The sequence below is a fragment of the Pleurodeles waltl genome, chromosome 4_2, assembly GCF_031143425.1.
Source record: "Pleurodeles waltl isolate 20211129_DDA chromosome 4_2, aPleWal1.hap1.20221129, whole genome shotgun sequence".
In the NCBI taxonomy this organism is placed as follows: Eukaryota; Metazoa; Chordata; class Amphibia; order Caudata; family Salamandridae; genus Pleurodeles; species Pleurodeles waltl.
In genome coordinates this window covers 162,368,944-162,386,649 of record NC_090443.1, presented here as the reverse complement: position 1 = coordinate 162,386,649, position 17,706 = coordinate 162,368,944, and the positions used below count along the sequence as shown (strand labels likewise).

General features: G+C 46.0%; 1 protein-coding gene across 1 annotated transcript in view; it reads right to left on the bottom strand.

Moving 5' to 3' along the window:
- Positions 1-16,464, bottom strand: part of PDE1B (phosphodiesterase 1B) — a 1,852,897-nt gene extending 1,836,433 nt beyond the window's left edge. Inside the window, exons 1-2 of the mRNA XM_069231031.1 lie at positions 15,529-16,464; positions 950-1,058 (exon numbers count right to left, since the gene is read on the bottom strand). Coding sequence (XP_069087132.1) covers positions 950-1,053 — 104 coding nt within the window. The 5' untranslated portion in view covers positions 1,054-1,058; positions 15,529-16,464. The remainder of the gene's footprint in view (positions 1-949; positions 1,059-15,528) is intronic.
- Between the last annotated feature and the right edge of the window lie 1,242 nt (positions 16,465-17,706).

The following is a 17,706-nucleotide window of genomic DNA, read 5'->3' as shown; positions in this document are numbered from 1 at the left end:
ACGTAGTGGGAATGGGTGGAAAAAGAATAACTACCTGTGAGTGAGTACTCAAGTGTAGTGAGTCATGGGAGTTTGCAGTGGTCAAAGAAGGATGAACAAAATTCACTCTTAGAAACTATTCAAATACTCCTCTGTACGTCTGAGGCTTTCCAGAGCCACCACCCAACTCCAATCACTTCTGGCAGCCTCTGAGTGACCCTGAAGTAAACCTCCCATTCAGTGGCAGCAGGAATTTATCAGGCCACATATACATGATGCAACGCAGAATTGCTTGTGATCCGGCACTTATGCACAACATGTAGGAGGAGGCTGGATTTAGCAAAGCACAAAGATGGAGATTCACTCTTGGCAATATGTCTTTGCTCCTGCATGCCCATGCAAAGCCCCGGAAATTCACTTACCAAACCACACCGCTGAAAATGGCCTGATAGTACTTGCCCTATTCACAGGTAACTGGAGGTAACCAAGTGACAGCAGGTTGAGATACGATTACTCTCAGGCCGAGAAGCACGTTTGCCATTATTCGCCCTTACATGCCTATTTGTACAGCTCTATAACTTGGGAGTGTTCTGCTATATTTCCCCACAGCTTTTCCAGAATGCATATTGTCAGCTAAAGCATATTGAGGGGTAACAATAACAGGTGGCTTCATCTTATCATCCAACTCTCAAAAGAACCTTAGAGTCCTCCGACTATTAAAACACTGGTTAATTATCACGTAACCACAAAGGAAACCCATGTGAAAGGCTTCAGTCACTTTTCCCTTGTTAAATTCTGACAGGTTTGACTTGCTGAAATGTAACTAAAGGTAAGATTTAATCACACCCAGTGATTTTCAGTTATGGTAAACTCCACACAACTCAGACGTCTCACCCCTTGTCTTATCAATAATGTAATCACACAGTTTATGACCACACCCTTCAGCAGCTGTAAAAACGAATGTACTCACAGTGCCCGCAGTTTAACCCACATCTTCTTGCTGGGCTGAGACTTGAGCTCAAAGGGTGAAGCGCAGCATTCCAGAAGCTCCTTCTCAGCACCTGGAGACTCCATCACCCCTGGAGATGAAGGCAGAAAAACTGTGAGGACAGCACATCTTTCCAGGAGTGTGGGTGCACTAATAACAGCGTGACATCCCTGATCAATGATATTGAGTGAAGTGTATCATCGCGAAAACAGGAGGAGGGCTTAAGAGAGCACTCTGTTCGTGTACTAGAGACAAATATTGAGTTAAGCACATCATCCATGCATGAACAATTAGGGCAGTGCATCATCCTAGGGAAGAGGGGAACAGAGTGCTTAGCATAACATGGGAATCAGAAGAGTGAGACATAAAAAGCGATGCCTTGGAAGTGGCATCAATGAGAAAAGTACATACTTCAGGTGAGGAAGGATTGCACACTTGTGAAAGCACAGAAGGCCTAAGGTTAAGTTGAGGACAGCTACACCCCTATAAGAAAACATATAGGTTTCCATGGACGTAGGAGGAGCAATGCAGCAATGGTCCCAGCATCCATAGGAAGTATAGCAAGAAAAGCTACGCATCTCCTGGGAGATTCAGAGGATTACATAACAGAGAGAGGGGCTGTAATATATATGAATACTTCGAAGAGCCTCTAATTAGAGGATGGGGCCACAGAGAAAAGCATATCATCCATGTGAAGTGGGTCATAGTACAGTTGTCAATCGGATGGGTGTCCTTAGGGTCTGTTACAGCCAGTCTTGGCTTTTCAGCCAATGGAGCTCGACATCCAGACACTTATAGTTTCCCTTTTACTATTATAAGTGTAAGACTACAACTTTAATCATACTCAGTATTGTCAGCTAAAAAAAACAAAAGAGGAGTTTGAATTATGATAGCATATAACAGTCACCTCATGACTCATTCACTGTGTAAGTGTAACACCTTTGAACAATAGTGTACTGTCTTTGCTAGCATGCACGCTGGGTCTCTTGCAGTCATGGGTGGACTCTAGACAGGAATTAAAAAATTGGATGAGAGGTGTTAAGGTGTGGTTATAAATGTTATGATGCAACGCGCAGGGTCCACAATAGTATGTGGAAGAATAAAGACATCTGTTACAGAGCTCTGTGTGTGGCGTATTAATTTACCTTCTTCTGGGCTAGAATGACGCTACAGCTGGTAACAACAATGGAATATGTGCTCCAAAGAAATAAAGCTGCTCTCTCTGAGAGTTTGCAGTGGTGCAGCTAACTGTCTGTGTGTGTCATGTGCACCCCAAATCAATGCAAAGCAGTCTGAGATTAGTGTATGTGGAGTCAAAGCCCCACTCCAGCCCATACACAGCAATCGAAGAAGCTGGCGGCCCTGCAGAGGAGCACATTTAAAAAGTCCACCAAAATCCATTGGTAAGGTTGAAAAGAGAGATACTGAGCTGAGCCATAACACAGAGCCATCATCAATATGAAGCAAATGCTAAAGGCAATGGTGACCAGAAATGAAAACAAAAAACTTACTTACCAGCACAAGAGAGTGAAGTGCTATAAAACCTCAAAAATCAGGTGTGAAGACCAGGCTCAAGCAATGGGGTGTTGTGTGGAGAGGTTGCCAGAAGTGCATTTCAAGAAGAACAATGCCTGCACAGCACATGCTCTCAATGGCAACAGAAAGAAGCACAAAGTACAACATGGCTACATTCTTGAAGCCACCACCTTTGTTTGAGACCGTGAAGAAACAGAACATGGGTGACAAATGGACTGCATGGATCGAAAAGTTTGATGACTTCATAGATGTGCTAGAACAAGAAGATGATAATAAAATCATTAAAGAGTGAAAGAAGTGCCAAATAAAGTATGCAACATCATACCAAAGATAAAAGAGGCAATGCATGCCAAGTTCAATCTGATGCCAAATGTCGATCATGAAAGGTGTAAAACTGATGAAACAATGGATAGATTTGTTGACAGACTTGATGTACTTCACAAACACTGTAAGTTCTGTGACTTTAATGATGATGACACCATGTGCCTCTGAGTCATTGGTTGCTGACTTTCAGATTCCTTCACAAGACACATGTTGAGAGAGCCACTCAGTATAGAGAAAATGCTAATGTTGCAAGGGCAAAATAACAAGCAGATCGACAAGCTGCTGATATGAAGCAAGAATAGCATGTAATGAATCTGTGCTGATCATGAAAATCAAGCAAAAGCAGAGAATAGATGCACAGAAGTCGGCGTCTCCGAAGAAGAAAAAGTTATGCGTCAGATGTGAGTTTTCATTTCCCAATAAAGGTAAATGTCAAGCTATAGGACAGACCTGCAAAGGCTGTACGAAAGAAAATCACTTCATAATGGTCTGCAAAGTGAAAAAGAAACCAAATGTGTCACAGCACGGAGAGAAACTGGACATCAAAAGGTCCCAGAAGCATCCTCGCCATGCCCACAAGGCCAAAAGGCAACATCAGTAATGACAAGTAGAAACCAAGCACAGTTGATCATTATCAAGTTCATCCTACAAAGGCTCTTCAATGTCATTATCAAGCACTAGCGAAGACAACGGATTTTTGTTGATGATATTAACTAAGGAGCAACATGCACCTGCAGGGTCAGCTGCTTGCAAGGAAGATCAAAAGTCAAAAGAGAATCACAACCTGAAGCATCAAAATTCATTGGACATTCTCCTAAAATCATATTAAGGGTGAACGGTTACCCCACAACCTTCATTGTAGACAGTGATGCATTAATTAACATCAACCAGTAGAAAAGCTCAGCAACCTATCTCCTGTGCCATACTTTACTCCATTAAACATTGAGGTATAAATGTGGACTGCTTCTCTACTGTTACAGAGTCAAGGGTCATTTGCAGCAACCTTGCGACACAAAATGACGTCAGTGCAAGTGCCTAACTCCTTCAGGGAACTTCATCAAGTGCATGCCTACTGAGCTTTGCCGCTGGTGCCAACATGGGACTGATATCTCTCAACTATAGCATCCTTACTCAGGCTGAAATTGTGAGTCAGTTCCCATCATTGTTTCAAGGCTTAGGAAGGCTCAAAGAGATGAAAGTGCAACTTCATAATAATGAGGACATTCGCCCTGTTGCCCAACTGCACCGTAGAGTCGCTATTCACTTACAAGCAGCCGTTGAGAAAGAACTAGAAACACTGTTGAAACCTAGCATCATTGAATGATCCACCAGTACCACACCATGGATTTCGCTTACAGTTGTGGTGCCAAAAAGACAATCGGGATGCAGTGCCCATTTGTGTTGATATGCGCTAGGTCAACAAAGCAATCAAGAGAAAGACATTCTGGTCCCTACAAAGCAGACATGATCATGCAACTGAACGGAGCTAAAATCTCCCATCTTGACCCAAACAAAGGATACCATCAACTTGATCCAGAAAAGAACTGTAGGTACATTATTACTTTTTTGAATCATGTTGGTTTGTTCAGATACAAAACACTGAGTTTTGTAGTATCTTCGGCTGCAAAGATAGTTGGGGTTGTTGTTTGCCGCATAATTCAACCTGATAAGCATGCTTTCAATTACAGTGATGACTTACTGACATTTGGGGAAACACAAAAGGAGCAAGATAAGGCTCTTACGCAAGTGTGTCAACTATTTACTGATGTACGTCTCACTCTGAATGTAGCAAAGTGTAAGTTTCACAAAACCAAGCATAAATTCTTTGGGCACACATTCTCTGATCGGATAATGACTCTTGACCCACATAAGTTGCAAGCACTGTCTTTTATGTGACCCCCGTCGCCCAAAGATATTACCATGCTATGACTTTGCTACAGTACGTACCCTATTGAGAGACTGAACAAAACAGAATGTCCAATTTCAGTGGTCTCCTGAATGCGCTCACAGTTTAAAAAAAAAAAAAATATGCAATTGAGAACGCAACTGAAATGACTTCTTTTGACCCCAAGTTACATCCTGAGATCAATTTAGATGTGAGCCCAGTGGATCTGGGGGGCAATCTTTGCTCAACACAATGGCCATCTGAATGCCCAAAGACACATTGTAGCCTGTACCAGTAGAAACCTGTCTGAAAAAGGACGTGTCTACTGTCAGCAGATGAAAATGATTCTGACTGTAGTGGGGGCCTCCAAACATTTTCTGGTGTTTTTATATGGGAAGTGTTTCACTATCATCACAAACCAACAGGTGTTGCTCACTATTATTGGAAACCCAGAAGCTAAGAAGCCCCATCGCATCAAGAGGTGGGGTCGTGATTGCAGGAGTATGACTACATTATTGTACACAAACCAGTGAAAGGCAAAAACCCTGCAGATTACTTTTCACAAGTGCTGCTACATTTCCACAGTTCAATATCCAAAGCAGGTGAAGAGTATCTCAATTTCATTGTAAGGTCCAGCACGCCAGCAGCTCTATTCATTGAACAGATTATTGCTGATACCAAGGCAGATAAAGACATGCTCATCTATAAAGATCTCATTACAATGCAACCTTAGAAGATATGTGTTTGACCTTTTGCTGATGATGTTGAATTCCAAAACTTCAAAAATGTACCAGATGAGCTATCTGTCACACAAGAGGGTATTGTATTGAGAGGCTTGAGAATTGTCATACCTGAGAGCTCAAGACAGCATGTCATAGAGCTAGCCTATGAAGAACATTGTGGCACTGTAGCCAACAAAAGAGCCTTAAGAGACCAAGGCCCTCATTCTGACCTTGGCGGTCTTTTCGCGAGACCGCCGAGTTACCGCCGCGGTGAAGACCGCCGACTGCGGCGGTATGCCGCTGTGCGCATTCCGACCGCTGGGAGCGTTCCGCCGGGAAACCGCCAGCAGCCACACTGGCGGTCGGCGGAAAAGTGGAGACTGGTCAACCTCCACCGCCACGCCAGCAGAACACCGCCCACAGAATTACGACCCACATATCTGTGTGGCGGTCTTCTGTTGGCGGTGTTCTGTTGCGGTCACCTCCCCATGGCTCCCGTCGCCTCCCGGAGGACCAACACACAAGGTAAGTTGACCGTCCGTGAGGGGAGGGGGAGGGGGGGTGTTGTGTGATGTGGGCGTGCATGGGGGTGTGCGTGTGAGTGTGTAGAGGGGGTGTGTGAGTGCGTGTATGCGGGCGGGGGGTGCTGCTGTGTCTATGGGTAATGTGTGCTGTTCGGCAGGTGCGCATGTCTGCATGTATGTGTGCGGGTATGTGTCCCCGTTGTGTATGTGTGTGTAGGGGGTGTGTATATGTGCATGTTGGGGGTGTGTGCATGTCGGGGTGCATGTATGTGCATGTCGGGGTGGGGGTGGGGAGGGGGTTCGTACCACCTCTGGGGGGTGGCAGGGGGGTGGAGGGTGTGGGGGGAGGACTCGGGTGGGTAGTGGGGGGTGGGGGAGACCCCTATCAGTGCCAGGGAAGGAATTCCCTGGCCCCGATAGTGCTTACCGCCATGGTTCGTATGGCGAATCCCGACCGCCAGAAACCGCGGCGGTAGGCAGGCTCATGATACCGTTGGCGGTCTTGGGACGACCGCCGGGCCGGAGTGCGCAAACTCCAGCCCGGCGGTCATGACCGCCGTTGCGGTCGGAATGGGGAAGTGGCGGTCGATCGCGGCAGTGACCGCCGCGGTCAGAATGCCATTTTTCTGACCGCCGGTCTCTTCACGGTCCGACCGCCGCCTCTCCGCCGACCGCCAAGGTCAGAATGAGGGCCCAAGTGTGGTCCCCTCTACTAGATGAACGAGTTGAGAGAGAACTAAAAGCATGCCATCTTTGTAGCTGTTTATCCACAAGGTAACACAACATCCATTAACAATGCCTGCCTGCGAATGCCTAGGAGAGAGTTGCAGCTGATTTCATTGGGCTTCTAAAGTCATTGAGCATGTTGATGACATCCTTGCAGCAAGGAGCATCCCCATTATTCCCAAATTTAACAATTGCCTGCCTTTCAATAGTAAAGAATTCAAGGAGTTTCTTGGTTGACTCAATGTTAAGCAGCAAAAGAGTACTCTGTGGTCCCAAGCCAATGGTGTTATTGAATTATTTATGGGCACCCTCAAGAAGTTAATTCAGCGAGCATCGCTGGAGGGAATCAATCCACATCAAGCCCTGTGCCCAGCACTTGTGCCTGTCGATCGGCTCACCACTCCACAACTGACGAGAGCCCTGTCACCTTGCTATTTGGTAGAGCCATCTGAACCAAGCTACCACAATGACAACAGACCGATCAATGAATGCCGATAGGGTTTGTATCCTAGATGCTTCTCAAAAGTGCAAAATGAAAAAATATGCCAATCACCGCTGACACACCCAGGAAACAGTCTTCGAGAAAGGGGGCTTGGTACTGGTCAAACAGAAACAAAAGCGGCAAACAGACACTCAGTTTGCTGTCGACCCTTTGAGGGTTGTGACATGCAAAGGACACATGGTGACAGCGCATTGTTCCGGAAAATCCATCACACAAAAACTCATTACACTTTAATCACCTCCCTCAATGTTCATCAGCTCCTCAAATCACAAGCAAGGCAACCCCATCTGAATGTCCTGGTCACACTTTTGAGCCTATGCTATCAATGCATGATGACAGTGCAGCTCAACTACCTTCTACCACCCAATCTGGAAGACCAGTGTGAGCGTCTCGGCAGCTCATTGAGGAAATATGATGCTAATGTTGTTTGCACTTTTTATTTAACAAAGAAGGATATGTAGTGTCTTTGATGTCATGCATGCTACGGCTCTCATGGTCCTGGGTGGATTCTAGAAAGGAATTAGATAATCGGATGGGAGCTGTTAATGCATAGTTATAAAAGCTATGGCGCAATACGCAGGGACTGTGATAGTATGTGGAAAAATAAAGACGTATGTTACAGAGCTCTGTGTGTGGCACATTCATTTACCTGCTCCTGGGCTGGGTAGAATTCTACAACTATCTCTCTCTTTGCTGCTTTCAACAGCCCTTTTAACTGCAGTTTAGACTGACACACAATGACATGGCCAGGAATCTTCATTTTTCTGCTAAAATATTAAAAATTCAAAACGTTTGTGTCAGAACCCCGTTCTGAGTGTCACAGGGCAAGCAGGAGCTACTGGGCCCAACTGTGGACGTTCAGGCCTTTTACTCACAATGTCCTGGTGCCAACCTATTAAGGATCCAGAGCAGCTGGGCTAAGCCCTCCATCAGCACTTGACTCTCAGTAACTGTGGACATTCAGGCTTTTTACTCATAATGTCCTGGGGCCCACCTATTATGGATCCCGAGCAGCTGGGCTAAGTCCTGCATCAGCACTTGACTCGCAGTGGAAGCAAGGGTCGAGCCGTCCTGGGCTCCTCATGGGGAGGTAGACCCAGAGAGGTGAATGTAGGCTCGCATTTCAAAATACGTTCAGCAGTACATCACTGTCCAGTCAAAAACTTGCTTTTATGTAAAAAGTAGTATTTATGTATGAACACAAAGTAAAATATTCCATGAACACACAATGCACAGTCTTCTGAGGTCAAGGCTCTAGTGGTTTATGGTTGGGTTCCTGACTCTCACACACCTCTCGCTGGCAGTAATGTTTATTCCACATTTACTATAGGTGACATTTAGGTTAAGCCCCACTTGTAGCCCGGGTCTCAGGACTCCACTCCAACTCTACATTAAAGTCAGACATCCTCAAGTTCCTCACATACATTCCTGTGGAGGCAGCAGCGAGGGGTTCTCAATGCTTCTCTGGTGACAGTAATTTTCCTAGGACCCTCCTCACAGGTGTGGATGGGTTTGATGCTCCTGGTGCTAGTCCTCAGTTGGGTCACTATTGCAGCCTCCTCCTCACAATGACAGTCTTGACCCAACCATGCTCCTTGCCTTGCTCTGGTGGCAGCCCACACTCCTGCTCTCCCCCACCCAGCATACACAGTCACCATCCTCACTGTATACACTGGGTATGGCCCAATCAACACAACAGCAATCTTCATGGCGACCCCACCTTACATATAGGGTCCCCAACTTCGCTCCACACATGGCTGATGCCCAATCAGCACAACCGTGATCTTCACATAAACACCCATGTATAACACACAGACACTTTGCTGCACTATACACCAAACATGCATGTATAACACACAGACACTGTGCTGCACTATACACTAAATTGATGTAAGTGAATGGTGAGTTAAGCACACAGCAGAAAATATTTTGACTATGTGAGCCTGTAGGCCTCACTCCAGAGACACAGTTAAAAAGGCCTATTCACTCCTACTGATGAGTACACAGTATATTGCCCCCACTGTGCTCATGCTGCTTAACTCCTGGCAAAGGCAGCAGCCGTTCACTCCTATGAGTCTTGAGCACCCCTACCAGTCCAAAAATATCTCTTTCTGTGAGACAGAACTATGCCTTGGCACACATGCATGATCTGTTTTCAACCATGACAACAAAAATCAGCATCAGGGATCCATTGATCATTACATCTGGGTCACTCAGTGCAGGCATGCACGTCCATCTCATCCTAGGGACTTTTCAGTTCCAACACTTTTAATCTCACTTTTGCATACCTTAGTGATGTACAATTTCTGATTTCAGTGTTTGAGGAATACCTTCATTTCAACTGGGACACCTTGAAAGCACCCATGACTTAGGGTTAGCGGAGATGGTAGACTACGTATAAAAACAACATAGCTTTGATGTGTGACGTGGGACTTTTAATATTTTAGTCTCCAAATAGGGAAGAAGCCAATTATTCCTCAAAGTAGTTAGTAATGAAAAGAATTAGGTGGGGTGGGTACAAACCAGTCAGCCTGTTCACTCTCTAATGAGAAGGAAGTCAGACATTTAGGAAGGTGACCCCAATTTAATGATAGCAGAATAAACTATTTAAGAGTGTGAAGTAGGTTAGTAAAGAAGGTGTCCCAACATACTTTTCTGTAGGCACTGTGCCAGGCATATGTTTTGACACATGCCAATACTCCTGATTTTGACAGTGGACCAGGGACAGCTCCTCCATGAGGGCGGAGGAGCGTCATCCCCTGCCAGCAGTGGCAGCTGCAAACCTTTTCCCTAAAAACGATAATAAACGTTGTTTTTATAGTTTTGGGGGGAAAGGGGCGGGCCACAGGGGGTGACGAGCAATGAGCACATGTGTATTTGCCGGCCGTCTTACACCCGGCCAAACCCATACGCGCACAGGACTTTGTCCAGCCCAGCAACTGTGGAGAGAGCCTGCACAGTCTCCCAGTCTGCCTGGGAGCGTGCTGGGTGGGCGCTCCCAGCCAATCCTGATGCTGCTCATTGGTGTAGGGCAGGCTGGGGGCCGGTGCCTGCAGAGGAGCAGATGGTGCGGCGCAAGGCAGAGGAGGTGTTTTTTAAATTATTTTTAATTTAAACACTCCCTCCTGCCTCCTGTTCAAACCCCCTCTCCTTCCTCCCATACTCTGACCTGCCCTTCTATATCACGCAAACCGCAACTAAAGTAGACACCGATTATTAAATCATTAAGGCCCCCATTATGAATTTGGGGGTCTATTCCATAGACCGCTGAAGTCACCACCGCCATATGACCACCAGTGTTCAGACTGCCATATTATGACTGCTGGCTGCTCTCTGCCAGTATTTGACGGGGAAGCCGTCAGCAGCCATACTGGTGGTTGGCGGTCTCATGGAGCTTGCTCCGCCACCACGTCACCACAACACAGCCTGCCTTATTACAACATTGTAAACGCCGTGGCAGTGTTGTGTTGGCGGGGCACTAGCGGTGGAGCAAGCGCTATGACTTTGTCCCCTCCCGGACAGACACCGCCACCACCAGGTAAGGTGATCATCCGATGGGGGGGTGTTGAGTGTTGTCTGCGTGAATGGGGGTGTATGTGTGTGAATGGAGAGGGGTGGGGTGTTGCGTGTGTATGCATGTGTGTGCAAGTGTCTGTGTGCTTGTGTGAATGCATGTATGCGGGGGAGTATGTGTGCGTGTATGCAGGGGGTGGGGAGTGTTGGGGGGGTCGTGGCCATGTGTGCATGTGTGAATGAGCATGGATATGTGCATGTATGTATGTAAGTGTTGGGTGTGCATGCGTGGATCAGGGGAGTGGATGGTCAGTACGGGGTTCGGGGTCAGTACGGGGATCGGGGGCAGGGGGCATCACTGCTTGGGGGGCTTCTGATGGCATCAGGGGGCTGCTACATGGCGGGGTGTTGGGGAGTCCTGTTGTGGTGACAGGAATTAGTATTCCTGTCGCCAGTATCCTTACCGCCAGGATTTCATGGCGGGGCTACCGACACGGCTTCCCTGACAGTAAGGATACTCATTATAGCACGGGCGGTGTTAGGTGGACCGCCGGGATGAAGGTGCTCAACCTTCAGCCAGGCAGTCCCACACCCCTGGCAGTACATGTGGTGAACTGGCTGCAATGCAGCCAGTTCACTGCTGCAGTCATTATTTGGTGGTCCTGCACCGCCACGCTGTCGGCGGTCTGACTGCAACCTCAGACGTGGCAGGGCAGGACCGCCAAGGTCATATTGACCACCTAAATGACTTTAATTTAGCTTCCTACCACTTAAAAGAAATTCCACTTCAATGTAAGTTAACAGCCTTTATGTATTCAATATCAGCAATGCAGTCCTTTGTTAATTATTCACATGCTTTACTTCATACTCCATTACCTAAAATTATCTGCTTTTTAGATATTGTGTCCCTGTAGTTTGTTTCAAACATCACATAATTCTTGTGTAGTGAATACTGTGAAATGTGCCATCTCCAGATGTTGGGTGTTTAAATGGGACACATTTGAAAGCTCTGAGGCTAAGGCTAAAGACAGTGCAAGTTTCTAAAAGTGCTTTTCAGCAGGTCACAACGGTGGTCAAAATGCATACACATCCAATCCACGGCCTCTCAGCAGATCGCACAGAGAGAAGGTTGCATATGTGCCAATTGCAAGTATTGAAATACTGACTGCAGAAGAGGAAAAAATGTTTTGTTTACAGATGAGTGGGTGGGTGGGTTTTGGCTGTGAGGGTTGGTTAAGTAGAAGAGGTGAAAGAAGAGGGTAAAAAGGTGTGCAGGAGAGGAAAAGGATGAGGTGTGAGATATATGGAGGTGGAGGCTTTCAGAAATGTATGGAGTCAGAAAAAGGGTATAAATATCTAACAGAATAAGAGATAACCGAGGAAAATGGTGTGAAGGAGAGAACAGGAGTGATTGTGACTCTCCGAAGATCAGTACCACTTGCATAGACCTTAGAAAGGTTTCGTTTAGTGTATTTTTTAGAACTGAAACATTTTCAATTCTAACCATTCACAACAAAATAATTGCTATTATGTATTTGATATGTATTTGATATTTCTACCAAGTACTAGCAAATAAAAAGGCATAGGACATCCATGCATTTTCTTCACTATCTAAGCAGACTGCAAATTTCAATAGTAGTGGTAAAAGTCCAAGATAAGCGTTTATGCTGTGTTCAGTTCAGGACTTGTTAGCAATAGCCCATTTCACAAAGCATTCTAATTAACGCGAATCATACTGTGTATACGAGTATGTTCCATACTGTCTCTTTCACTGCGTTTCTATGTTGCTGAGCACTATCAGCTAAGACATTTTGTACCGCTCGCACGAAGGAAATTGGAGTCCTATTTCTGTGTTGTGGATTCTATTTCTCTGTTTGTAGACTGTCCGAGTTTTGTTCTTCAAATTGTAGTCACTTTATAGCAACACCGTCTAAGTGACGAGTTGACACTTACGAGGACTCAAAGAAGGAATACATTCCGCTCCATGGGGAGATTACGAGTGAGGTGCTTCAATAAGGTAACAATATACTTATAAAGGTAAAAATAATACAAATGCTGATTTTAAAACAGTGATTAGATCTTAGAAAAAGAATAGGTAGCCAACCTCCAACTCATTTACTTCTGCTCCCTTTCCTCCTCTTACCTTTCTTTAGCCAGCTAAGATACTTTAAATGGTCGCGCGAGGGCTGCAGGGAGGACGCGCAGGCGCCCTTGCAAACACTAGCGTGCGGCTTCTCCAAGGGACTTGTTATAACTAGCGCTCGGCCTGAAAAAGTGAAGTTTACCTTTGGTGTGAAGGAGAAGCTACGAGGGTTTAGCCGCCAATTCTAAAGGATTATCGCCTTCTGGAGCTAGGCGAGAGTTAGCCCTCGGTATACGAAGCTAGCAGTTGGAGTACTCCTCAGGATGCCAAATTGGGGTTCCTTGTCCGAGGGCCAAAAGTTGTTAGCAGGGGAGACTGCTGAGGAACTGGTTGTGTGGCGGAGGGTGGATCTTGTGATTTTTTTTATAAAATCGTAGGGGGCGGGACTTTCTCGCTTGGGCTTTTAGGTCTTCTCTTACATAATGCTTACCTATTTATACACTTTCGTCTTCACACTGTGCTCTAAATTTCTGTTAAAATAGCCCAGCATTTCATGTTTTCAGAAGAAAGAAAGGCGGAATCGCTAATATTTCAACCCGTGTGCGACTTTATCTTTTTACTGTGACCATAAAAAAGGCTACTACTTTCCTAATGAAATTTACACTTTTTGCCCGACGGGAGCATAAGGCAGGGGAAATATAAAGATGTGATATATATATATATATATATATATATATATATATATATATATATATATATATATTAAGGGAAATACGTTCAGTTCTCAGAAGGAACGGAATCAATGTTTTATCAGATGTCGAGTTTTTTTTTATATATATATTTACCCCCCAAAAAACAAAAATAAGTGCAGATGTAAGTGTTTTCGCTACGGAATGTGGGAACCATAACACTTTCTTAGCACTTTTAAATAAAGGCTTCGCCTGTTTGTCTTTTCTCGGACTTAGTATGTTACCATTGCAGGCCTCCAGATGTCTAGGTGTCAAGCACACAAGTACGCTGCTAGGAGTATTCTAATCTAGATGGATGTCAGGATTATGGTGACTAGATGGCCCTATAATCAGCGGGGCACCACTTTTTTTCATTAAAGAGCACTGCTTAAAATATTGGGAATAAAAAGTCAAAAGTTTTGTCATGGGATTAAAGATTGGGTGTTGGTTTTAGGAAGGATGGTGATAGAGAATGGCTAGTGTGTGTTGGTAGGTGGGGTCACTACGAACGGGGTTAGATATCATTTCTGATGGTATTGATTTGGCTTGAAGGACCAGGTATTAATTAGGCTCTTGTGGAGGTCAGGTAATATTGCTGCTGATACAAGGACTTGTGAATCAGAGTCAAGGGTGGCACTGGTATGATGCTGACCTAAATGCCGTGCCCTTGTACATGCTGGTGTATCTGCTGTTGTGAAGATCAGGCAAGACTAGGGGTTATAAGCGAAAGATACCATGAGTATAATGGCTGAGTAAAGTTGGTGCGTTTCTGGTCTATGATAACATTAGTGCTCTTGTTGAGATGCGTTTGTGATGTTGATGACGTGGATCCATAGTATGGATTATGTCTGTATGGAGTTTTAGATGTATTCAGGGCAGTGGGGGTCTTCTTAACCCGACCCTCGTGTTGATGAAGCTTTGTTCCTGATATGCCTGGGAGTAAAGTTGCTCTCAAGGACAGTGAAGTCGTATAGTCTATCTGAAAGGGGTTCAGCTAGTGGCAACCACTAACAAGGGTCAGTAAATTGGAACACTGGCAATGAGGGTACCGAGCTGACATCCACGCCCTCTGTAGGGGTTGTTTCCAGTGGTGGTTCTGTTAATGTTCTCACTGTCAGTGATAGGTGGTGGTGCTGCAGGTGAGGGTTGAAATATGGTGTTGCTGGAGTTTAAGGTCTAACATATTGTTTGCAGTAAAAGTCAGTCGCTAGTCGTGAGGGCCAGACGATGGGTGTCACGGGAAATTAGAGTCAGTGGGTGTAGTTTGCAGCATGTATCATTGAGTGTTGCTGCAAATGAAGGTTGATATCATTAATGTATCAAAGGCATTGGAATTCAGGTGATAGTGTTGCTGGCTGAGAAGGTGGGAAAGTATGTGTTGGCAGTGATGTTTGCCGACACTTGTTGCCTGTCGCAGGTGGTGATGGTGCTGGAAGTGAGATTTGACGTTGGGGTTGCGCAACGGCAGTTGCTGTGCTGCAGCTTAAGTCTGTTGCTGGTGAGGGACGGTTAGGGTGTCCCTGACAGTGTGTATTGTTAAGGATGCTGCTCACGTGTGGGTGATGGTTTTGAAGTGTGTTAGGTGAGTGGTGCTGATCAGTGAATATGCTGATAGCAGAGGGGGTAAGTGAGAATCGCTCTCTATTGTAACTGCTGCCCTTCATGGTGATGTGAGGGCTGTTTGGGATGGTGCTGATTCGGGATGTGATGATGTGCGCGGAAGGACCGTGCATGCAGTTAAGATCGTGACTCTGGTGGACGAGGCGGTCGTGTGGAAGGTGCTACTGTTGTCAAAGCGTGCGGTGCTGATAGGAGAGTGCTGCTGGCAGTGTGGCTGTGTGAGGATTTTACTAGCATTGAGTTAGTGTTGGTGTGGGGCTGATGATGGCAATGCTGCTCCCTAAGGATGCTACTAGCAGTGATTGCTGGCGACACTCGAGGGGTTTAGTGGTCTGTGAGGATGACAGTGTAAAAGCTAATTCTGTCAGTCGGTGATAGGGCCTTGCGCTTTCCTTTACCTCAGGAGGTGCGGGCGCCGCGCGGCCCCCGTGGCGCTGGCTTTCCGGGGAGGAGGCGCGAAGGTCTCTTCCTGCAGATCAGCGTCCCTTCGTTTGGCTCGTATCGCGGAGTATATCCGTGCGTCCTCCCAAGTGCAGTATTGCCGCAAAGCCTCGGGCTTTCGGAATCCTTCGCAGCTGTGACGAGAGGCGGGTTGAGGATGGCGACAAGCCGATGCCTTAGGGATGCGGCCGTGAATGGCTGGGTCCTTGGGTGAAGTCCTGTCCGCGAGCCGGGAATATGGCGATGCGACCGGGGGTCAGGTATAGGAATAGACGAGAGCGGGAGGACGGTTGCACCTCCAGAAGACGCCGAGGGTGTTTTTTCAGAGTAGCTGCGAACGCGGGAGGATGGTGGGTAGCAACCTCTTGCTTACTGCATCTATCTGTGCACAGATGTTTTTCGCTCAGGCTCGTAGTACACCAGGGCCAGCCTCCCTGCCCTCAGAGTAGGCTGTGCTTCAGTCAGTCTCTTAACGACGACGGCTCCAGTCCGGCAGCTCCCAGCGCTATCACTGCACGACAGTCATTCTGCACACTGCAGCGCATCAACTGTGTGCCTTGGCAGTTCTCTTCTTTATAGTCTTTCCTTTTGCAGTATCCACCGCCTCAGTGCTGTCAGTGTTTTTGTCCTGTTGCTGCTGTCAAACACCAGCCTCTGCACACTGTGGCTCTGCAATGCTTTGTCTGACTCGCCACTTAGTCCCCAGGCTATTGACTCTCCTCACTGTGTGCTCTCCTCTTCATACTCTGCTGTCTCCCACACTGTGTCGAGCTGTCGGCATGTGCTCCTCCTGTCTGACACTCGGCGCAGTTCTTCACTCTCACACAGCACTGTGTAAACGCCAATGGGGACTCCTCTCGTACTGCAATTTATTTGATGGCAGTCGGCGTCCCATGCGCTCTCTATCAAGCGTCCTACTGCATTATTTTACTCTCTTATTCATACCGTCTGTCCCTAGCAATCCGCGCACGTGCCGTGTGTCTTATGTTGAATACGAACGCTCTAGTTTTTTCCCTTGATTTCCACTCGAAGCACCCTGTTCCATCCCACCGGCAATTGCCGCCGTTGTTCTCAAGAGCGACAGGACAGCTCAATGAGTTAAATGCTCAAGATTGTACTACGCCCGGGTTTACAGGTCACGAAATTTTCATCTCAGTAAGACCAGTTCAGCTTTTCATCCTTGCTTGGTCAGTATGATTAGTATAATCATGACGGCATAGTAACACTTCTAAGAAACTGAACAAGTGGCTTTTGAAGACAATCCATTATATTTAAACCAATGCCCCCTGTGCCTGCGCTTTGGTTTTCTAACGTGTATCACACTGTGCAAGTCACTTCGGCTTCTGTTAGGGTTCTTATTGTGTTTCTCACCTGATGCTTTCACCCTGTACAATCTCAACTTGCACTGTGCTGTTGTGTAAGCGTGCTGTAACACTTGATCTGGTTTTGGGCCCTATCTCTTGATCTGGTGTCCGATGAATTTCTTTTACTCAGTTCTGAGGAGTGAGGAGGCAAAAATGAAATTATTCATATTAATTACGGTGTAACTTAATGAGCCACACATTAAGGGCCATATGTACGAACACATTTTCCCATTGACACAGAATGGGAAAAACCCTTTGCTACATCTGGCCCTAAATCTCAGAGACCAAATTAAAGTATCAAAGGGCTTTATTACTGACTCAAAGTCAAACTTACATAAATGAGTCTCAAAACAATTGTATAAACATACAAAATTACCAAAGGAGAATTAAAGTGTTGCAGAAAATCAGAAAAAGCATATGATGTTTAAATTCCAAAATCAAGTTTTATTGTCTGTTAGACCTGGGTGGTCTTACTCTAAACTTTTTGCCTTAATTCTTCAGTTTTTCTGCACATTTTTTGGTGGCCTTAGGGCTCTGAGTACTTGGCCACTGCTAACTAGTGCTAAACTGCATATGCTTGTCCCCTAAAACATGGTAACATTTTTGTATCCATAATTGGCACATTTAAGTTAATGTAAGTTCCTTGTAAAGTGGTATACCATATAACCAGGACCTGTACATTTAATGCTATTAGTGGGCCTGCAGCACTGATTGCGTCACCCACTTAAGTAGCCTTGCAAGCATGTCTCAGGCCTGCCACTGCAGAGCCTG